The sequence below is a fragment of the Convolutriloba macropyga genome, chromosome 4 (genome assembly GCF_964194025.1).
Source record: "Convolutriloba macropyga chromosome 4, txConMacr16.3, whole genome shotgun sequence".
NCBI classification, from domain to species: Eukaryota; Metazoa; Xenacoelomorpha; order Acoela; family Convolutidae; genus Convolutriloba; species Convolutriloba macropyga.
The window spans coordinates 21,149,936-21,174,214 of NC_134471.1; the positions used below are offsets into that span (position 1 = coordinate 21,149,936).

Sequence of the window (24,279 nt, forward strand, 5' to 3'; positions counted from 1 at the left end):
GCTCAAAAAATCTCTTGAATGTCGAGAGAGTACACATTCCCATCAAAACCATTCAACCAGGAAGTTGGGGAGTATGGAAGGCGCCCTTCAATTCGAGTTTCCTCAGAACATTCGAAGAATCGCATACTTAGACTACCATGGCTCTTGGAGACTAGTATGGCTCGATGACTTAATGCTCTAAGGCTTTACCAGTTGATCCCGCTTCTCAGGACAAAAAATTTACAAAAATTTGGGTAGTATAAGAATTGCGAAAAAGAACAGGACAAATATTATTGCTACAAACTCCATTTGAGAGCAATTAAACAGCAGTCTAAAAGGATGGCAGAACTGAAACTCGTCATTAATGGCCTATTAGTTGCTTCTGCTTTACGTCCAAAAATGTTTCTCAATTTGGCTTCAAAACAAAACAGTCTACAGCATAGGTTTCACACCATTTAAACCCAGAGGTAAATTATTTTGATCACAAACATTTAACCTATATTTCGAAAAGGCTTTCAATGACATTTCGCAAAAACGCTACTACAAAATTCAGATTAATAAATGTTTGATCAGAATACGGATATTCAGTACTCACAGACTTCATTGATTTGCATAAATGGGGTTCCCATCGCGAAATGAAGCTCTATGCAGCCATGAGGCTATATCACCAACAATTGACTGTAAAACGACTATAAACCAACCTGTAGAACAATGACGTAACTATCAAACTAATATCTCAAACTAAAGGTTTTCAAATCTTTTACAATCAAGGCTCGGAGGAAAGAGCAAAAGAAATGCTAGAAATTGCTCTAATGAACATTGAAAACCTAAAGCACTATGACCTAATGACGGGGCTTTATCGGTTTATCGCATTTCTTTTGATTTTGCTCTTTTGACATTGACCGCGTTCACTACATTGCGTATTCACTGCATTCACTAAACATAACCCACTAAACTCGAGCGAATTGCTCTCAAACGACCGGTCGCCTTCAATTGTAGCCAGCTAGCTGGGGCTTAAGAATGCTAGCATTGGGGGGGGGGGGTGTTGGGTGGGGGGGGGGAGGCAAGTGGGGGTGACTAAGGGGGGTCAAACTGAAACGCCCATCACACAATGAAATTGTCTCATGATTAACCTGTTCATCAAGTATTTTAAGGACGAAAAGTTAAAAGGGTCGGATGAAAAAGTAAGTCGAAGAGGTAAGAAAAGGTAAGAAGAGGTAAGTCAGGAGTCAAACGTGAAAGTCGTGATTTATATAAACACGTCGAAAAAAAGTAAAGCAAAAAAAACATAGCAATACAGGTCCTGAAACACAATACAAAGATTTGAATGAAAAACTTAGAACTACTGTACCTGAAGAGCAGATCAATTGAACGATGCCAGCGAAAAAGAAAAAAAAACAATATCAAGTTGTTTGCTACAATCATTGCTAAAACTCTGGAAGCTTTTACCCTGATGGCCAAACTTGATCTAATTAAACATACACATCAACCCAAGCACAAGCCTTGAAAGAAGTTTATTGTCCAAAAAAGATACAAAGTATCGAGAAACATGACATATACTTAGAATCTGTCCGGTAACATATATGCAAGCCTTTAAAAGTTTCATTGGCTCAAGATTGACAAACTAGGAACAAGACAGTTTTAAAATTTGAAAAAATTCATATTTTATCAAATAATTTCAAAATTTTGTTATATAAAGATGTTGAAAATTATTTCTTAGCCCCTACAAACTATGCAAGAACACATACTCGAACCATAGAGGAGGTTACCTGGTCGCTGAAGCAAGAAAGATTTATCAAAAGAAAACGTTTTAAAAACTTGCAAAAAATTGCTTATCAAAAAATTGCTAAAATTCGTGACAAAAAAATTGTTGAAAATAATTAGATTGCCACTAAAATCTTTGCAGTAAGCTATTGTGAGAACCTAGAGAGGCTTTTCTGGCTATTGAGGCCGGAAAAACTCAAACAATAACAAAAATCCTAGAGAATTGAAAAAATATGCAAAAACAATTGCTTGAAATTCAAGTAAGACATTGAGATGCTAAAAAGCGTGTCATTGCCACTAGAAACTATACAGAAACCTATAACCGATCCCTAGAGGAGATTTTACTGACAAACACATTTATCAACTTTGACAAACCTTATATTTAGACTTGCTCAGAAAAACTTGGAAAATGACGAAAAACCGCCAATCGCACCCGTTGCTGCTCAACTCAGCTTCCCAGCCGCTTTACCGCTCTAATCAATTGAGGAACTACTAAAGCCAGCTTTGGACCTCTAATGGCACTTAATTCCCACTGCGGCCCAACTGTTCATTCCGTTTTGAAAGATCGAAGTCATTGAAAAATGTGTGAAAACGCCAAAAAACAGAGCTCCAATACAGTCCAATTCTTGATTTTAAAAACATAGCTCCAGGCAGCCATGAGGCTATATCACCAACAGTTGACTGTAAAACTACTAAAAACCAACCTGTAGAACAATGACGTAACTATCACACTAATATCTCAAACTAAAGGTTTTCAAATCTTTTACAATCAAGGTTCGGAGGAAAGAGCAAAAGAAATGCTACAAACCGCTCTAATGAACTCTGATAACCTAATGCACCATTACTTAAAGACGGAGCTTTATCGGTTTATCCCATTTCATTTGATTTGCTTTTTTGACATTGACCACGTTCACTAAATTGCGTATTCACGGCATTCACTAAACATTACCCACTAAACTCGAGCGAATTGCTCTCAAACGACCGGTCGCCTTCAATAGTAGCCAGCTAGCTGGGGCTTAGGAATGCTAGCATTGGGGTGGGAGTGTTGGGTGGGGGGCGAGGCAAGTGGGGGTGACTAAGGGGGGTCAAACTGAAACGCCCATCACACAATGAAATTGTCTCATGATTAACCTGTTCATCAAGTATTTTAAGGAAGAAAAGTTAAAAGGGTCGTGTTGGCGCCACTTCAAATCAGCTAGAAAAGCCATCAGACAGCAAGAAATAACTTTTGAAACTGAAAAAACTTAGAATTTGTCAAAACTCAAAAATGGTCAAAAATGAAAAATTTTACAAGTTGGGACCGAAAATCTGTGCACCCCCCCGATTTTGGGAAGGCAAAACCCGAGCAACCCGAGGTTATGGCAGACGGTTAGGGTTACCTCTAAACTATTCATGGACCCAACGAACGTTATTCCATCAGACCCACAAGTGTGGCTCTTAGCACTTAAATGGTGCAAAATTGGCATTTTTCGATATTTTGTTATTTATTGTTAAATTTCTTGAGTTGTTTATTTATGATTTTTTAGATGATCATTAAAGGTGAAATACCGTACATTCGAGGCATTTAGAGCTACGTAATAACCATCCGTGCTTATCTCAACAAAAGTAAATGTTGCAGTAATTTGACATTTACTATGTAAACAATGACCTAAATCATTTTCTTGATTAACCAATCAGAAACAAGTAGCGAGGATGTTATAAATGAAAAATATTTGATTATTAACTTTAACCCAATTGTTTGATTAGTCAAACCGTATTGTATTTAGAACCATTAGAAACTGTTACCAAGAGCAGTTGGCTCTCAGATAGACTAAAATTTGATTCTTTAACAACTTTAGTCTTTTTGCTAAGTTTTGCTAGATCTTAAGATCTTGCGAGTTCTAAGTTAGTTGAGCTTACTTAACGAGAAGTTTGCAACAATACTGGCTACTGACTGAAGCCTTACAATCTTCAGCACGAGATTGAACATAGACTATCACTAAGGATTTTCTTAACTTCAATCAACAAAATTAAAGTTACAGTCCTTTAATACGTCCGAGCGATTAATTATTTCTGCGAGATCGTTAGTCAATCGAACCCAGTGACGAACCAGACCTGCGTAAAACTCGAGAACCAGGCTGTGCTATATCGGTTCCGCTGAGATTCTTGAGCAGCCGCAACATTTGGTCCGCCGACCCGAACAACAACAGCAGTTACACGAACAGCAACGAATCTTCGGTTCAACCTGGTCGACCGAAACACAACCAGCAACGATGGCAAGCAAAAGTCCCAACAGACACTGGAAGACAGCTGATTGGAAGGCGAGTGGTCAACTCAAAACGTTAGAGAAAGAGCAAGCTGACCTACTCAAGTCCTTCTCCAGACACCCCAACTTGAGTTTCTTGAGCAGCCGCAACAGGTCGGATGAAAAAGTAAGTCGAAGAGGTCAGAAAAGGTAAGAAGAGGTAAGTCAGGAGTCAAATGTGAAAGTCGTGATTTATATAAACACGTCGAAAAAAAGTAAAGCAAAAGAAAAAAACATAGCAATACAGGTCCTGAAACACAATACAAAAAATTGAATGAAAAACTTAGATTTACAGTACCCGAAGAGCAGATCAATTGAACGATGCCAGCGAAAAAAAACAATCTCAAGTTGTTTGCTACAATCATTGCTAAAACTCTGGAAGCTTTCACCCTGATGGCCAAATTGGATCTAATTAAACATACACATCAACCCAAGCACAAGCCTTGAAAGAAGTTTATTGTCCAAAAAAGATAGAAAATATCGAGAAACATGACATTCACTTAGAATCTGTCCAGTAACACATATGCAAGCCATTGACAAACTAGGTACATGACAATTTTAAAATTTGAGAAAAATTCTTATTTTATTAAGAAAATCCAAAATTTTGTTATATAAGGATGTTGAAAAGTATTTTAGAGCCCCTACGAACTATGCAAGAACACATACTCGAACCATAGAGGAGGTTACCTGGTCGCTGACGCAAGAAGAATTCTCATAAGAAAGTCTCTTAAAAACTTGCAAAAATTAAAAAAAAATGCAAAAATTCGTGACAAAAAAAGTTGAAAATAATTACATTGCCATTAAAATCTTTGCAGTAACCTATTGTGAGAACCCAAAGAGGCTTTTCTGGCTATTGAGGCCGGAAAAACTCTAAAAATAACAAAAATTCTAGAGAATTGAAAAAATATGCAAAAACAATTGCTTGAAATTCAAGACATTAAAATGTCGAAAAGAGTGTCATTGCCACGAGAAACTATACAGAAACCTATAACCGAGCCCTAGAGGAGATTTTATGACACCTGAAGCTGCAAAACTTACAAAATGACGACAAACTTCAAAAAAGTAGTATCACTATACGGAGTATTATTCTTCGTGATTATGTTTGCAGTACCAAAACATTTAGCTCATAAAAAGTATTTATATCTGACAGACATTTATCAACTTTGACAAACCTCAATTTTAGACTGGTCCAACAAAAACTCGAAAAATGACGAAAAAACGCTAATCGCACCCTTTGCTGCTACAATCATTGCCAAAACTCTGGAAGCTTTTACCCTGATGGCCAAACTTGATCTAATTAAACATACACATCAACCAAAGCACAAGCCTTGAAAGAAATTTATTGTCCAAAAAAAATAGAAAATATCGAGAAACATGACATATAGTTAGAATCTGTCCAGTAACACATATGCAAGCCATTGACAAACTAGGTACATGACAATTTTAAAATTTGTGAAAAATTCTTATTTTATTAAGAAATTCCAAAATTTTGTTATATAAGGATGTTGAAAAGTATTTTAGAGCCCCTACGAACTATGCAAGAACACATACTCGAACCCTAGAGGAGGTTACCTGGTCGCTGAAGCAAGAAGAATTCTCATAAGAAAACCTCTTAAAAACTTGCAAAAATTATTTAAAAAAATTGCAAAAATTCGTGACAAAAAATGTTGAAAATAATTACATTGCCATTAAAATCTTTGCAGTAACCTATTGTGAGAACCCAAAGAGGCTTTTCTGGCTATTGAGGCCGGAAAAACTCTAACAATAACAAAAATTCTAGAGAATTGAAAAAATATGCAAAAACAATTGCTTGAAATTCAAGACATTAAAATGTCGAAAAGAGTGTCATTGCCACGAGAAACTATACAGAAACCTATAACCGAGCCCTAGAGGAGATTGTATGACACCTGAGGCTGCAAAACTTAAAAAATGACGACAAACTTCAAAAAAGTAGTATCACTATACGGAGTATTATTCTTCGTGATTATGTTTGCAGTACCAAAACATATAGCTCATAAAAAGTAATTATGTCTGACAGACATTTATCAACTTTGACAAACCTCAATTGTAGACTGGTCCAATAAAAACTCGAAAAATGACGAAAAACGCGAATCGCACCCTTTGCTGCTCAACTCAGCTTCCCAGCAGCTGCACCGCTCTAAGCAATTGAGGAACTACGAAAGCCAGCTTTGGACCTTTAATGAAGACAAATTTTAGTCACAGGAACAAAGCTCATTCAAGGAAAACGTAAGCTGAAAGTTGAAACCAACAAATTGACGATTTTACGTTGAACTAGAAGGCCAATAAGAGCCGTTATTCTTGAGACTAGGCGATAACACAAAGAAAAACAACAGAAAATGCAAGAAAAACTAAGTTTTATTTTCTGAAATCATAAAAACGATTGCTATGATGTCAAGCAACTGATTAGATTCACATATTCCTCATGAACTCAGGCAACCGATGAAACTCCTCATTATTGAGAATAAATGATTACAACAAAAATACAACACATTTCGCAAAACTCAAACTCGCGTTCCCTCATTACCCTAGTGTAGAAGTCACAGAAAGCATCAGCTACGGACTTAAAAATTTATTTAACCAAACGATTAGGTAAACCCTCATTAGCATCGATGCGACCTGTCACCAATGAGATTAAGCGATAAGACAGGAATAAGCAAAAAGATAAGAACAAATTAAGTCAAGTATCTTGATCCCATTATATATCTATGAGACTGGTGTTTATTGAGATTAAATGATAAGACAACAAGAAGCACAACAAATATTTGCATCCCTTAGAAATGCACAAGCTACGATAGTTATGATCTCGAACCCTCAATTAGGTTCATTTATACCTGATGGGCAAGCAATGAGGCCTGTTACTATTGATTCTGTGACAAGACAGCGTAGAAATATTAAATAAGGCGCATAAATCAAGCAAAATTTTCAGGGCGTTATTTTCATAACAAATAATGTCAAAATCACCAAAAGCTGCTCGTTGATGAAATCAAACAATTTCAAATAGATGTAATTAGAACATATGTACCATATCAATGGCACTCAAGAGAAGAAACACTGAATACAGTAGTCAAATTGACGCACGAGAAAAAAATTGAATCCGAAAAACAGAAAAATGGTTCAATCACCAATTTCTTTCTCCATTTTAAAGGTAAATAAAAAATCAGGCTTCAAACCTGCTCCTGCTCGTGTTTTCTTGACTACTTCAGCATGACTAAAATAACCACTCTAATTTGACTTCTCATTAGCGTGAACCGATCTTTAAAAAAAGACAGCGCACCAATACAATCCAATTACTTTGGATTGAAAAACATAGCCGGCAGATTACCGGAATAGCTGATAAATAATAGACCCGCGTGCCGTATAATAGACATAGAAACAGAGACAGATCCAAATTGAAAAAAAATCGACGCCGCTCAGAAAGCTAGGTAAAAACATTCAGCGCTAAATTAATAAAGCTTGTTAAAATTCATCCCGCATAAACCTCTTATTAGGGACCTTTACTGCACATATGAGTTTCTTTGACCTTAAACAAATTCAAATTCAACTTAAGTTTAAAAGTGCAAAAGTCATTCAATTGAGTGAGGTAAGTCACTTGTGATCAAAATCTATTCACGCAAAAAACTTTTGCTAAAGAGAGTGAGAAATGACGACACGCACCCAAACGCCGTTAGCGAGAGGAAGAAGTCATTCAGAAAATTTGACCTTTTCAGCTTTGCTGTGTGAACAAATGTAAAACGAAAAAAGAGCGTCAGACGACGAAACAAAAAAACATAGCAGGACAAGTCCTGACGTACAATTCAAAGAATTTTCATTGACTAAACAGAAAATTAGACCAAGAACGGAATATGAATGGATTGGGAAAACCATTTAGAAAAAAATCCGATCCAAAAAATCGAAAAAACAGTAAAAATCAAAGTGAAATTGCCGCATGTGAACAAAAAAAACCACTAGCAAGAAAGCGAATTTTTGTTCAAACACCTTTTTCTCACTCTACTTAAAATTTAGAGCGAAAAAATTTCACGCCTAAAAACCACTCGCTTTTTCGCTCCACTTCCTATTTCGGCGTGACCAAAATCACTACTCCAATTTGACTTCAAAAATCCTGAAAATGTCTGAACAGATCTTTGAAAAAAAAGACAGCGCCCCAATACAATTCAAACTCTTTGAATTGTAGTAAAAAACCAAGAGCACCGCGATATAGCTCCACTCAGATTACAGCTTCGCAGCTATAAAAAGAGCGCTTATACAATAGCCGTTGAGAGGTTGACGGCTGCTACTAAAAATATGATGAGAAAATCCTGAGAGCGATGACAGAGCCCGATTGGTTTTGAGCCCAACTTGAATTACTGTCACTTAATGTACTCAGAAATGCACTTGCTGATTCTGTTTATAAAACGTAAACGTGAAATACGAAAACTACAACGATCGGTTTGTTTCTCAATTTTAAAATTTCCGTTGTCGTTCATCAGCGTTTTTTTGAACTTTTATTGCGCTATGTAGATAAATTCAAACACCTGGGCAGTTAAAAGAGGCTCAACTCAGTACGCCAGGAGCACTTGGAATTCGAAATAAATTCGTGCACATGGAGAGCTCATTCGAGTCTCAAAACTCTTTTAATGTCAAAAACTGACCAAAACGTTTGGAAATATCCTGGACCATAAATATTACTGCTACATATCTGAAAAGCCGGCGGGGTAAAAATTCTTTGCTCAAAGTTCATTTGAAAGTTTCATTTGACGAATTGAACTTTATTTACCAATTTAATATACAACTTTATTTATAATAGTCTCCTTTTCTACAAATATAATACAGCTTGTTACTGTTTGGTAGTTCTGAAGCGCGATCAAAGGCCAGAGTTGATAATATGACTAAAACCACCGGAGTTTGGAGCGCGACATCGGGAGGCTATCAAAATTCGAGCAGGTATCGTCGGGGCATTAACTGGTTGAGTTGTTTAGCATACAAGCGTTATAAGCATGTAGAAGTAACTTTTCATTTTGTTCTCATTTCTTCTAAGTTTTCTTCTCAAACAATACCAGATATTTTTTGATGTATCGTCTAATAAGGTCATGGTACAGATAACGCAGGGCTCATCCTTCAGCACAGATTAAATCAGTTCTCACCGCGCGACCAAGTGTGAAAGTGTAACAAACACTGAATAAAAACAAAGCAATCTGACTCAGTCAACAAGTTTCTCACTTTGTAAAATGGCGGCAAAATACAAGCTTACGATAAATCTTTATGTTTCCGGCTAAACTCTGAGCAGTCGGGTTATCATTATTTGAACCTAAACTAAAAATCATGCTGAGAAAGATAAAGCTTAAGGCTCTAAGAGAGCTGCTCAGCCACTTAATGCCCTCGGGGCACTACCTGTCTATTCCGATTTTGAGGACAAAATTTAAAAGCGTCAGACGAAAACATCGATCGCATAAAAAAGACCACAGAGCCCATATAATTGATACCAACTTTGACTGAGAGCTTTTGCTCATCTTAAATATAGGCGGCAAACGATTGAATCATGGATTGAATCAGTTCGTGAAAAATGACAGTCTAATTTTTTTAAAGTAGCGACAAGTCCTCAAATTTGGTCATCAACTTCAATAGATAGAATAAATATAGTGAAATCAACCTTTAATTAGGAGGGCGAAAAGCTTAATGATACCAGTTAGCAGTATGCACTACGGACAACTTGATACAATAATTTAGGGCTTTCAACATTAAGTCTTAGTGAACGAGCTTTATGTCAATTCTTTTGCGTTCGCCTTTTAATCTTGAACGTATTCACTTAATTTTGTTGAATGAACTCTCAATTCCTTTCAGTTGAAACAGTTAAGCGAGGTAAGTCAGAAATAAAAATAATAAAAGTTGCGACTTTCAAGTGAAACGAAAAACATAATCGAAAGGTAAAAGATATTTTAAAAACATAGAAGGACAAGTCCTGAATTAGACAGCAAACTAAGACAGCCAAAGAAGCATATAGTCCTGTGTGAGAAAAAAGAAACAAAAAAACTTTCAAAGAATTGAATTTTTTTTCCAAAAACGAGAAAAAGGACGCTACATATTGACACTACGCGTATTTAGAATGAGTACACAATTGAACAAACTTGTCGAAATAAAAAAAGCAAAACAAAGCCAAAACAGCAAAGAGAGAAAAATCTTCTTTGAACAATAGTGACGTCAAGACAGAACACAAAACTACATGCTAAAATTCTTACTCACACTATAAAATACAAATTTTCCAAGTCATAAAACAAACATCAGCTTTCCCTCACAGAATCAAAATCCAGAAATATGAAAATGAAAAGTTTAAAAGCCATAAAACCACGGCGATGAAATCACATCAACAATTCGAATTTATGATTGATTGGCAACCGATGATACTCGCCATTAATGAGAATAAGTTTAGACAAATCAAAATGAACAATAAAATGGACAAAACAACTAGTTTAAACAACTAATGAAAAGTTTAAAAGCCATAAAAACCACGGCAATGAAATCACATCAATAATTCAAATTTATGATTGATTGGCAACCGATGATACTCGCCATTAATGAGAATAAGTTTAGACAAATCAAAATGAACAATAAAATAGACAAAAACAACTAGTTTAAACAACTAATGAAAATTTTAAAAGCCATAAAAACCACGGCAATGAAATCACAACAATAATTCGAATTTATGATTGATTGGCAACCAATGATACTTGCCATTAATGAGAATAAGTTTAGACAAATCAAAATGAACAATAAAATGGGCAAAAACAACTAGTTAACATTTTTTAGTGTCAAATTTGAAAGCACTAGCTATGAACATGAACAAATAGTTCGATTAACATAGGCCTCACTCGTAACCTATGAGAGCTCGCATTATTCAGCTTGAGTCAACAGACAAATAATTAGGTCGATCCAAAAATTAGACTCATTTATGCCTGATTGGCAAACAATGAGAAGTGTCATTAATGCGACTATGTGATAAAACAACAAAAACTACGAAACTGGGCACGAGTAAAAAAAAATCGCTGATATTGAAAACGAATTAAGAACACAAACGAAGTAGTTAACTTTTTTTCAAAGAAAATCAATGATTTTTGAAGTCGTGCCAATTTTTAATTTCTGCTGTTTTATCACTTAGTGTCCTTATTGACAGCTCTCGCCGTTTGATAATGAGGAATAAATGAGTAATTAATGGTTTAAGTTCATAGTTAATGTTTTTCACCACTTGGACCATATTTGTTTTCAAAAACTATTTTACTAAAACAAACAGTGTCTAAGTCATGTAAACCATTAACTGGAATAAACTATTCATTGTTAGAACGCTTGACTTTGTGAAACCATTAGTTGAGAAAATCAGGAAAAAAATAGTAGAAAAGGATGGTCAATTGCCGCACGTGAAAAAAATTGCCTTCAACCAGCAAAAAAATTGCTCAAAAACAAATTTCGCACTTCAATTTAAGAGTACTTTAATTAAAAAAACTCAAGCTTCAAACTTAACCGCTTTTTCGCTCTTTGCAACTCCAGCTTGATTAAAATCACCACAAACTTCACTTCTCATTGACATCAAAAATCGGAAACGTTGAGCTTGAAAACATAAACCGACAAATGTCGGAAGAATTGCTCTTGAACGACAGGCGAGGCAATTTCATCAGTGGCTGTAGCCTAGATGAATTTTTCTTTATGGGTGCAAAAAACCTTTCCCCCGCCGGGATTCGAACCACTGATCTCCCGGTCCACAGCTACAATCACTAACCACTGCGGTACAACTCACTTACCTCTCCTATTCTTCAACCAATTTTATGTTAGCTCTACTTCGGAGCAATATAGACCACAGATCACTCAAAAATGAAGAAAGAAAGCGTGAAAAAGTCACCCGAGAAGTCAAAGAATGTTCTAGAAGAAAAGCGCAAAATTGTCAAGCGAAAAATTTGCATAAAAAAAGACACACACGTTTACAATAATTGCTATAATCTGCGTTCAAGAGCAATTAAAAATTTAATGCAAAGAAATATCAAGGATTGAAGAAAAACTATACCTAAATTATACTATGAATGCATAGGAAAAACGAGGGCAATTGTTTTGAAACACACAGTTCTGCTCTTCTTTAAAACTGGAGCTAATAAATTTCACACCGCAAAACTACTCGCTTTTTCGCTCCTTTTCCTATTTCGGCGACACCAAAATCACTTCTCCAATTTCGACTCCTATGTTCTAGAAGAAAATGGTTGAGTAAAAAAAATTTACAATATAGCTGTTAGATTGCCAGAAAATAACTGCGATAGCTTCGTACATCGGAGTCTCGAAAAGATAGTAGAAGAAGCAGAGCAAAAGGAAATTTCACAATAATAAAAGCTGAGACGTGGGATTTGGAATAAGAATTTGTATAACTTATTGTTGCTTCTATTAGCTGCCCTAATTGTTTTAAAGATTGAAGTAAGTCACGTCTGACCACAAACAATCACGCGATTGACCACAAAATTCCCCCGATAGGGTTGAAATATGACGTCACGAACGCAATTCAGTTGAAATTGCATGAACGAATGAAACAGCAGAGTTGAATTGGTTGTAACGTCAAGTGGTCGTAACAAAAATCTTGACGACGATATGAAAAAACAACCAGATGAATTCCGGAAGCGATTCAAAGCTTCGGAATTTCACATAGAAAACCATAACCTTTTGACTGAAACATTAACTCTGTACCTCGCCATATTTTATTTTGAAAATGGTAACATTTACATCGCTGTCACCAAGACATCGCTGATGTAATGCCATCTTTGGAGCACGTTAAAGTCACCATAAAATAAAAATTACGACACATTTCAGTAAAAAAAAGCGAAATTTAATACATACATAATTATGACAGAAAACAATCACTAAGATCTTGATACTGAGAAATTTCACATTAAAAACAATTGGTAACTTTGAAAAAGGACCAAAACTCTAAAGATGGACAAATATTGATATCTCAAAAAAATATATATGGCTAAAAACTCATCAAACAGTTCATGATACTTTTCTCATAAAGATAGAAGTCCGCAATCAACAATGCAGCCTAAAAGACAAATCGTTAAAGCATAAGGCAGATTAAATTCTTCGAAAAACTTCAAAATGTTCAAAAAAGCATGACTTTTCGAAATTTTCTCGCTCAGAAAAATTAGGTTAACACGGCAACTTTACACATTTTTGCTTTTAGGTCAAAACGCCGTCTGTAGTACTTCCGGCTAAAAAACCTAAGACCAGTACTCCTCTTCGAGTCATTAACACCAAGAGAAGGCCATTAATAGCCTCAGCTATCGCTTTGCGGCCATTGATAAAAAAGACAGGTTTACAATAATTGCTTCAAACTTCGTTCAAATGATTAAACAGTCGAACTCCCTGCGACCTTTCCACCTAAAGCTCATTATACGGAACGCATTCTTCAGGTTACGTTAGCTTTATATTCACACGAATAAAGTCATTCGAGTACAAAAGTCTTGTCAATGCAAAAATTTTTTTTACCGTGCTGACGTTAAATAAAATGTCATTCGGCCTCAGAAGATCTGTATCTGAAAAATTCTAACTGAAAATTTCTGAATCAAAAATTCTGAATATATTTATAAAGGCACACGTGTGAAAATCATGGAAGCAATTTGGAAGTTATTTCCATCAAAAATCCATCTCGATCGATTACTTCAATTCAGTATTTTTTGTATACTAAATAGGGTCAATTTGCTGATATTGTCATGATAAGCGTGAAAAGCACAAATGAAATACTTTGAAAATTTGCCTCCAAAAAACAGTTTCTAGGCATTTTTCAAGCAGGTTTTTAAAAAATAATTGCAAAAGTGATAGCTAACGTCGCAAGTGTTGGTATCTGCTAAATGTCTTATACAAGATAGTGACCATCTGTCTAATGGGAATCCGGCTTTGTCACATATGTGATTGATAGTTTCCTCGTTCTCCGCCACGAACAGTGAGAACTCGCGCGACTGTTGATAGTTTGATAAGGCAGTCTGTAGTTTCGGGCACAGTTTCCTTCCACCAGCCAGGTACTAAAATATGGCATAATAAATCTTAGTTTGTTTGAACAAAGCTGTTTATATTTTACGTCATAACTGAACCACGAGAGAAATTATTCCTCAAACCCTCCAATTATTGCAAAAGCCCTACTTTCTTTCATACGCCAATTTTAGTTGATCGATATCTGTGGTATCATTGAAAAGCCATTAAAAACAGAGTCGACCGTTGAAGAGACATTTACACTTCTCGGGGAGATATTTATATTTAAAACTATCAAAACAGTTCACCTTTTTCGCTTTTTCAACTTAAAATATGACCATACTCGATAGATTGCCGGAAAATTGCCACGACTAATTCACATAACACCTCTGGATTTCACAAAGCCGAAAAAATTGATTATACAAACTTTTTAGTTAGACACCCCTGTTTCTTAATGAGAGGATACAGGGATTGGTATCCATAGCAAAAACATTAAACCTGGTAACTGAGACGAATTAGAACCAATTCCAAACACAAGGTATCTAAAACCGGAATTTACAGAGTTATCCCATTTATATGTTTGATTTTGTTTACCGTACATTTTAGATTGCTCTGCTGATCAACTGCTGTTTATGAGCACTTTCAGCATGAGAAAAAAGTCAGAAATTATGAGCTTAAGCTTTTCTTAGTAAATCAGTTTTAGTCTTTCGTTATTTTTTGTGGGGAGGAAGAAGCGGAGAACGGGGAAAAACACCTGAACCTATAAACAATTCTGGAAAAACAATGGCCAGACTATAAAACTCTTCGAAAAATTCAGGCCAGAATTAATCGAAGTTTCTCGGTTTTGTTGCCTTTCGCGCCTTAAGAACGCCTCATTTCAAATTATACGTTATTTGGCTGATCTGTTTCGAAATTTGGGTACACCTTTTTATAAAAAGAGCTTTTTCATGAGGTAAATAAAAATGACAAAAAATACAGGTTTTAATACCCGCAAAAGAGCTTTTCACGAGGTAAAAAAAAATGAGAAAACATAACCGACTAAATGTCGGAAGAATTGCTCTCGAACGACTAGTGGGAGCTCTAATCAATTGCAGCCTGCTTCAGTCGGGGGGGGGGGGTCTAAATGAGACTAAGAAAATCAATAGTGGGCTTCAAATATCCATATTAGAGGTTAACATATACCACTACTAAGATTTAAAGTGAAAAATGGCACCAGTTTAGGCGCATTTTTCAGTTGACTTATAGTATTAAATTGCCTCCAATTGAATTCAGCTGCTTGAAATTGTGATTGAGAGAGAAATTTAGATCACGCGAAACGCAAAATGTCAAGGGCGTAAAAGTCACTCGAAAAGTCAAAATTGTCAAGCGATAATTTTGCATAAAAAAGACACACACACGTTTACAATAATTGCTATGAACCTCGTTCAAGAGCAATTTAAAAGCTCAAAAGTCAAAACAAGCACTTTAAAGAGTCGAATGAAAATCGTAATCAACTACTGAAGTCAGTTTTCACATTTTTTCTTGGTTCTCGAAAAAAGAATCCTTACCAATTACGATTTTTCTGTTCTGATAATTTGATGCTAAAACACTACCGACAATTCCCCAACTTTTATCGTTTTTCTCATACAAAAAAATGTATATCTCAAAGAACAAGAATACACTCCTGGCTTTAATTTATCTTATTTTGCAAAGGCTTTCAGAATCCTTGGAGCATAGTATCACATCCATGAAAAAATTTCCACTAAGTTGCCGTTTCCATAATTTCTCCAAATCCAAAAACATTTCATAGATCTTTTAATTTGTACATCAAAAAAGAATGCTAATTATTATCAACTGAAACACTTGAAATTTCTTCAAGTCCATCAAAGAGGTATAAGTTCTCAAACGCGCCTTTTGGGTGAAAAACGAAACTTTTATTTCAGAATGTTTCAAAACTTAAGCTATCTAATTGAAAAAGACAACCGGGCGAACAACTATGTTGAATGTATTATTCAGGGTACACTTCTGGGAATTTTTTTCTATGTCTTTTCTGGATGGTTTGGATCATTATGTGCTAACATACATTACCAATGCTGCGTATTGAACTTATCAACAATTCAAAAAATCTCCCCAAAAGGAGACTCAATGATTGAGCTCAGTTTTGATAACGGGTCTAAACTTTTGCGGATTTGATGTAACAGATTCAAGATTCTTAACTTCGCATATTGCACCAAGTGTGGTTTCTCAATCGTTAAGCATCGAAACCGACAAGCAAAATACAATTTGAGACCTAATTCTGGATGATGCTTGTACATTACGCTACTTGATCTAATTGATTGATCTAATTGATTGAATACGGATTTAGTTGACTTCGAGTTGTAGTCTATTGTTTGATTTCATTCCAACTTTAAAATTTACGTTATCAACTTATTATATCCCCTGCCTATATATGTAAAATTTATTTTTAAAGACCCCAATAGAAATAACGTGCTTCTACGTAAATCTTTCTTTACCAACACAACGATGACTCCAATTATCGACCATAAAAACAAACATTATCCACGTACATGCTGAGCAATTGCCATTTTAAACATAATAACGTCAAAGGATCCGTTTCAAATGGAAAATCGGATCAAACGTTCGATCCGCGCCTCGCCCAACAAGTAATTGTGAGTGAATATCAAATTGTCCACTTACATAGTCTATGTCTTCTGATATTTGATGAACAGGGTAAGGCATGAATGTCCTGCTGTCTAAGTTTGGTAGATAATCCGAGTTGAGGAAGAATCCGGCTGCAAAAGATTGTCCACTGACGATCGTTCTGTCGATGTAAGAACTCTGAATTCTAACCTAAACCAGAACGTGAAGAATAACATTACAATAGTATCTCTAAAGAACAATTCATCAGCTTTTCTACCATCTTCGCATATTGGTTTAACAATATAACGTCTTTTGTCCATTTATCACTGGAAAAAATCAAATCAAACAATTCAACTATTTCTAAATTTAAAATTCTAAAATTAATTTTTGATGCTCTGTAGCACGCAATTGTCGAATGCTTCAGCAGCAACTCGTAACATCGTTTGAACGGAAGATTCAACTTACTTTTTCTGAATTGTAGTGTTCACCAAACAAGTCTTTATAGTGTTCTCTGTACATGAGTCCATTGTTGTAGCATTGTTGAATTCCCTTTTCAGTCAATCGACCCAGACCCATGGGCCACTTATCGGAGTGCTCATAGTTCGGGTACAAAAATATTGGAGCTCTATCGCCATGACGACATACCTATAAAAAGAGACTCCGTAAGGCGCGTTTGCACATTATTCTCCCACTCTGCTCATTCGCATTCTTGGATCATTTTGTACGAAAAGAAATACGGATGAATTGGATGGACCCAAAAACAAATAAGAGAAAGCCAGAAAAGTCAAAGGATCGCAGGTATCAGTGAGTTTCTGGAATGTGCCCGCCGCGAGTGTCATGTAGCCTGTTGTTTTACCAGACTCGATGCAGAGACGCTAAGGGCACGTAGCCGCACGCTGTTTTGCTACCCCTATCCCCGATAGCAGAAAGAGATACGAAGATCTGAACGGACGACGAAACAAAATCTGACCTCCAAGATTTCGTGCCAATCCCGTTCTTGCATGCTCAAGGCAGTTCCTGCTGCTTCTGGATGCTCAAGGAAGAGGCTCATAGCCATCAGATCAATAAACACCGTGCAAGTGCTAATGGTAAAAATTACCAAAAGAAAAAGAAAATTATGTCTAGCCAAGTTAAACGAAACTCTTCATCCAACAGTATTGGGAGCAAAAACGAAAGTAAGGACGCTGATGCGTTTCTTGAAGCGAAGTTCTTAAAAAGTTATTGGGCATGTACTCACATTGAAAACAATACCACAAAAAAAACAACAATGACTGACAAAATAGCTCAGAGAAATTATATCCGAAAAGCAGAAAATAATTTTTTTCAACAGTTGGAAAAAAACCCTGATACTGAGACGTACAGGCAACTTAAAATTACACGCAACTTTAAAAAACTAAGAGACGCGCAAAAATTTGAACAAAATCACCACCAAAAAGATCAGGACTTCAATTTTTAATAATAAGACCTGCAGCATCATCATATTCCGCTCATATGTTTTCAGTTGTTAAAGCCCAGATCAGCTCAACTTGAATCTGAGTTGAAGGAAATCACCTCTTAAAGTGTTGTCGCTCGACTAGTGGCCGCAGAATACCTTGAACGCTCAACTGACACTTGATAAGCCAGGACATATATGTTGAAACAAACCAACCCATAAGACTACTGCTGACACAGACTACATTGAAACATTGTATTTAATCCATTGACTATTCGCAAAGCTTAATAATTTTCTGGCGAAAACGAAGCAAAATCGAAAAAAATCGAGGACTTGACGCCTGCGGCAATAAACGCTTGAGAGGTAGTCAGGCGGTTGCGGGATAGGAAGGTAGAGTAGCGCAGGTCAATGACCCATCTACAGTCTGGCCGAAAGAAATTGGAGCTATCGCAAACCCGCAACTTGTCTGTGCCAGGGCTTCAGAGGTATTCGTGGGTTCCTGATGTAATCCCGCCTTGAGTGTCCTCTAGACTCCTCAAGTTTACCAGAACCAATGCAGAGACGCTAAGGGCACGTAGCCGCACGCTGTTTTGCTACCCCTATCCCCGATAGCAGAAAGAGATACGAAGATCTGAACGGACGACGAAACAAAATCTGACCTCCAAGATTTCGTGCCAATCCCGTTCTTGTATGCTCAGGGCAGTTCCTGCTGTTTCTACGTGCTCAAGGAAGAGGCTCATAGCCATCAGACCAATAAACACCGTGCAAGTGCTAATGGTAAAAATTACCAACCGAAAAAAAAATTATGTCTAGCCAAGTTAAACGAAACTCTTCATCCAACAGTATTGGGAGCAAAAAACGAATGTAAGGACGCTGATACGTTTCTTGAAGCGACGTTTTTAAAAAGTTGTTGGGCAAGTACTCACATTGAAAACAATACCACAAAAAAAACAACACTGACTGACAAAATAGCTCAAAAAAATTATATCCGAAAAGCAGTAAATAAATTTTTTTTCAACAGTTGGAAAAAAACCCTGATAATGAGACGTACAGGCAACTTAAAATTACACGTAATTTTAAAAAACTAAGAGACGCACAAAAATTTGAACAAAATCACCACCAAAGATCAGGACTTCAATTTTTAATAATAAGACCTGCAGCATCATCATATTCCGCTCATATGTTTTCAGTTGTTAAAGCCCAGATCAGCTCAACTTGAATCTGAGTAGAAGGAAATCACCTCTTAAAGTGTAGTCGCTCGACTAGTGGCTGCAGGATACCTTGAACGCTCAACTGACACTTGATAAGCCAGGACATATATGTTCAAACAAACAAACCCATAAGACTACTGCTGACACAGTACATTGAAACATTGTATTTAATCCATTGACTATTCGCAAAGCTTAATAATTTTCTGGCGAAAACGAAGCAAAATGGAAAAAAATTGAGGACTTGACGCCTGCGGCAATAAACGCTTGAGAGGTAGTCAGGCGGTTGCGGGAAAGGAAGGTAGAGTATCGCAGGTCAATGACCCGTCTACAGTCTGGCCGAAAGAAATTGGAGCTATCGCAAACCCGCACCTTGTCTGTGCCAGGGCTTCAGAGGTATTCGTCGGTTCCTGATGTAATCCCGCCTTGAGTGTCCTCTAGACTCTTCAAGTTTACCAGAACCAATGCAGAGACGCTAAGGGCATATTGCCGCACGCTGTTTTGGGACCCCAATACACGATAGCAGAAGATACAAAAATTTAGACGGACGACGAGACAAATTCTGACCAAAACTAAAAGACAAAATTGTTCTTGCATGCTCAAGGCAGTTCGTGCCGCATCTGCATGCTCAAGGAAGATGCTCATAGCCATCAGATCTATAAACACCGTGCAAGTGTTGCTGGTAATTTGTTAAAAATTACCCAAACAAACTACTGTCAGCCAAGTTTAACAACGCTCTTCATACAGCAGTACGACGAGCAAAAAAAACCCTCGTACAGTGTAGGGACGCTGACACTTTTCTTGAAACATTTCCGCAATTTTCCAAAAAGTTCAGAGCAGAATCACAAAAACTAACCATGCCTGAAACAAGACGTCAGAGAAATTATACGTGAAAAGCAGAAAATAATTTATTCAAGAGTTGAAGAAACCCGGATACTTAAACGTACATAAAAGATACTTAAAACTGCATGTAACGAAAAAAAAACAGATTTAGGAGACGCACAACCACCGCCGCCAAAAAGATCCAGGACTTCAATTTTTACTGATAAAACTTACGTTATCATATTCAGCTAATGTGTTGTCAGCTAAACAACTATTTTGAGATCCGTACATCCAAAAAAACATAAGCTACTCCATTGTGTGAGTTCAAAGCGGAAACGCTCAACAAGTGGAAGCAGGTTTACATGACAGTTGAACTGACATTTGATAAACTTGGACATTTATTTTGAACATATATTTTGAATTAAATAAACCCATCTCTTCTGCTGACAAATAGACTATTGAAGCATTCTTTTCATTTTGATGAACTCATTGGTATAATTAGTCACAAAGCTCAACATTTTGCTGGTGAAAACGAAGATGAATTCCTAGAAAAGGAAGCTCATTCCAGTTTTTCTGACGATGCAATAAATGCTTTGTTCGTTTCTTGTTGAGCGAAGACGAGTAAAACTTTTTAAAAATTGAATTTAAAAACCACGTTATTCCTCGGGGAAATTTTAGGTTGACTTATTTTCCTTCTTTAATTAAGTGACTTTTATCACATGGTCACAACAGAACAGCTAATCCAATTAGCAGATGATACTTGCTGCATCTTTACAGGTACAAGAAATTTTACGGCAAAGAGCACGAAATGTTTTAATAATTTACTACTAATGGGCTTTTAAAGATACTATTAAACCGCAGAAAATGTTTTCTAATGCTTTCCAGATCAACTGGTGATAGCGAAACTGTCATTAATGCAATTTGGTTATGATATAAATCAGCAAAAAAAATCAAACATTTCCACGGACTTTTAACACTACAGCAGATCTGTCAAAAGATAACAACAAGCTATGGCATGATCTCAGTTATTCGCCAATGTGTGCTCAAATCGAATAAAATGCCTGAATATTTTCGGTCAACAAGAATTGAAAAGGAGCATAAAAATAAGTTGAAAATTTTCTTTACTTCACATGAGCGCATCTAGGTGCAATTAAAAGCTTTTTTTTTGTTAATACGAAGAGAAGGACAAATTTACTTATACAACATGAGCGCATCTCTTTAAATAGCTATTTAGGTGCATTCAAACCTATTTTTAATAATAGAAAGAGAAGAATATAACTAATTAAAGAAATAATGGGATCTTTTTGTTTGTTGTTTTTGTTGTTGGGGATTTACAGTTTTCACTGAGGGGATTTTCGTCCCAGTCGTCGTCTTAGAAAATTGTCCTATTATTTCTGCAGATCTGACAGTCACAGCATAGATGCCAGCTACAGATGTTATTTTCGTCGAATCGCTCCTTTACAAACTTCCACATGAAATTTAAAACTCGATTTCTAAGGCCTTTTTTCGTATTAAATTCAATGTATTTTTCTATTCGATTTGCTAGTCTGCATGTACGGAAAAAGAAATCATTTCTAGCCTTTTCATTTCTGGTTTTCGGGAGCTTGAATAATTCATTTGCTCTCCCTTTTTCTGAATTTTGTTTCAGCATTGGTAAAAAGCTATCGTCTTCTGTCAATTTCGATAAAAGTAGAATGTCATTTAGTTGCATGAACATTGGTAGTGGTAGTTTGTGCCCCCGCACTACGTTATACACCCCCCAGTTACAGGGCACGTTCAACAACGTAGTGCTTTGCGAACAAAACCAAATAATGAAGCAAGAAAATCCAATAAACTCATGTACTTTACAGCATTTCGCAGAACTCTGTCGAGAAAAACGAACAACTTACCGTCTGCAAATACACAAGCTCGCTGAAGGCAGTAGGAATGAGAACGATCAATATCAAAGAGAAACAGTCTAGTGGAGTCATGGAGCAGTGGCTATATCGATGGCTGATTGGGTCAAAACAAGTCACTGTCTATAGTCAACATTCCTTGGTCTGAAAAACAAATATGAATAAAAAACTTTTTATATCACCCTTGTTAATTTGGATCTTTCTCATTCAAGCCTACAAAATCATAGCCTCCCATCTGTATGTTTACCATGATTAGGGGACTTTAGGTGGATCTTTACCATTATAAAATACCCAACCCCCAATTTAGTAAAAAAAAAACAATAAAGGGCCGTGTACACCATCCGGCATCGATGAATGTAGGTCGAGAAATAGGGCATGATGAGTAGCACTTAGTAGCCGGATGCTGCACTCCAAGCTGTTCCCCTCCAGACAGTGTAAAGACGGCCCAGTCACAAAAATAAATAACAAGTGGAGAGGAAAGCACCTATATATATATATATATATAGCACACATAGGGAAATAGAATGGAAGGATTAAAATAAAAATGGAACATCAAGGAATAAGCAAATGAAAAAGGATAAGCAGCCAAACACTCAGTGCAGCCTTCCCTCCTCCACGACGGCGCTAATCGAAGTCTCACTGAGAACACGAGGCTTGAGGGCACGACATCCCCTCAAGCAGAGAACGCAGCTCCTCAGAAGTGCGAAGCTGATTTTCGTACCCCCAATTTAGTGCTCACATAACAATTGCAAGCTATCCTATAAAGCTTAAATTAAAGAAAATTTTGTTAACCTCAAAAAGTAAAAAATAAAAACAGATAGGAATGAAAGTAAAGATCCCTTTTCAGGAATAGAAAGCATTATACCCGGGATTTTCATAAAATCCGGAATAAAAAATGAATTGATTTTAGTGTAATAAGTGTAAATAAAATGTTGTAAATGTGATTTTAACTGTAAATAATTTCAAAAATTCGACGTTTTTTTAACTCATTTCTTAGAATTATAGTCAAAGACAAGTTTATATACTTTGTAAATGATTTCATTTAATTTTTTTTAAACCTGACGATGAACGCAATGTTCGAAAACGTTCGTTTTAGTTAATCAATTTAAGTTTTAATTGACAATTACTTCTCTGCATCTTAAATTAAAGAGCTTTGGCGTTGAATTATTTCACGACAATTATTCGCGTCCCAGATTTACGCTATGGTTCTATACAGCATGTTTATTTTTGCAGCCGCATCAAGATATAATAGGGTTGACTCCTTCCGTCGTCATGGGACACATCTGTAGCTGGCATCTATGCTGTGACTGTCTGATCTGCAGAAAAAATAGGACAATTTTCTCAGACGACGACTGGGACGAAAATCCCCTCAGTGAAAACTGTAAATCCCCAAAAACAACAACAACAACAACAACATCAACATCCCGCATCAATCGCTAGAAAAGGCCTACGTGGTGGAGACGTCTCCTGTTTTCAGGGCAATACCTACATATATACGTAAATTTCAGAGGTCGTGGTTGTGAAGCAGCGGCACATGCAGCTCGTTTATATCTTACTATGGCAATGACAGACAATCATGTTTAGGTAAAAATTCATTTAAAAATGCTTTCAATTTTTTGAACAGAGAACAGAGTTTGAAAGTTACTCATCAGCACAAACCAGCATTATTCTAGTACACAAAAGCAGCTTATTCCCCACCTTAATATTTGTTCTATGTTGATCACATTACTACGTCAGAATTGGTGCAAAGCAGGGAGACCCTGATGGCCTCCTTTATTCGGCGACGGAAATAAATCACATAGTCCAAAACATCACGTCTGAACTCAACGAGTGGTATCTCGGCACCTTTGCAGGGGAGTATAATGTAGTATTAAAAGATTTCGAAGTTTTGATTCAAGAAGCAGTGAATGTTTAAATCAGTGTTAATCCTTTGACATGCGAGACTGTCGTTCTCAATGACCAGTCTGTTGCTATCAGCCAGCGTATCATGAATGAGTTAAACTTGGTTTGTTACAGCTTTGGCATTAGGACAATAGAGTACTTGGTTATTTTGGGCTCGCCAGTTGGGTACAACTCGACTATCGCCGTCTTTCGAGAGAAGACAGAAAAGCATCATACAATTTCTCAGAAATTGTTAAAACTGACTCTTTTTTCAGCTTCCTCTTGCTCAAAACTGTTTTTCATATGCCTAATTTTCTTTGTTTTTTGCACACTTCGTCATCTTTCAAGTTTTATGAACAGATTCAACGTTTTGATTCCGCCTTATTGAATGCCTTAGAAACAGTG

At 36.4% G+C, this 24,279-nt stretch overlaps 1 protein-coding gene across 2 annotated transcripts in view; it reads right to left on the minus strand.

Annotated features, from left to right (window-relative positions):
• LOC142338315 (prostatic acid phosphatase-like) overlaps positions 1–22,133 on the minus strand; it is a 56,274-nt gene extending 34,141 nt beyond the window's left edge. For both annotated transcript variants that reach the window (XR_012758969.1, XM_075388007.1), the window contains exons 1-4: positions 21,988–22,133; positions 17,102–17,281; positions 16,694–16,846; positions 13,876–14,070 (exon numbers count right to left, since the gene is read on the minus strand). Coding sequence is in view for 1 of the 2 variants with exons in the window: in XM_075388007.1 (XP_075244122.1) it covers positions 13,876–14,070; positions 16,694–16,846; positions 17,102–17,281; positions 21,988–22,068 (609 nt within the window). In the remaining variant the exon portion in view is untranslated. The remainder of the gene's footprint in view (positions 1–13,875; positions 14,071–16,693; positions 16,847–17,101; positions 17,282–21,987) is intronic.
• Positions 22,134–24,279: the final 2,146 nt, after the last annotated feature.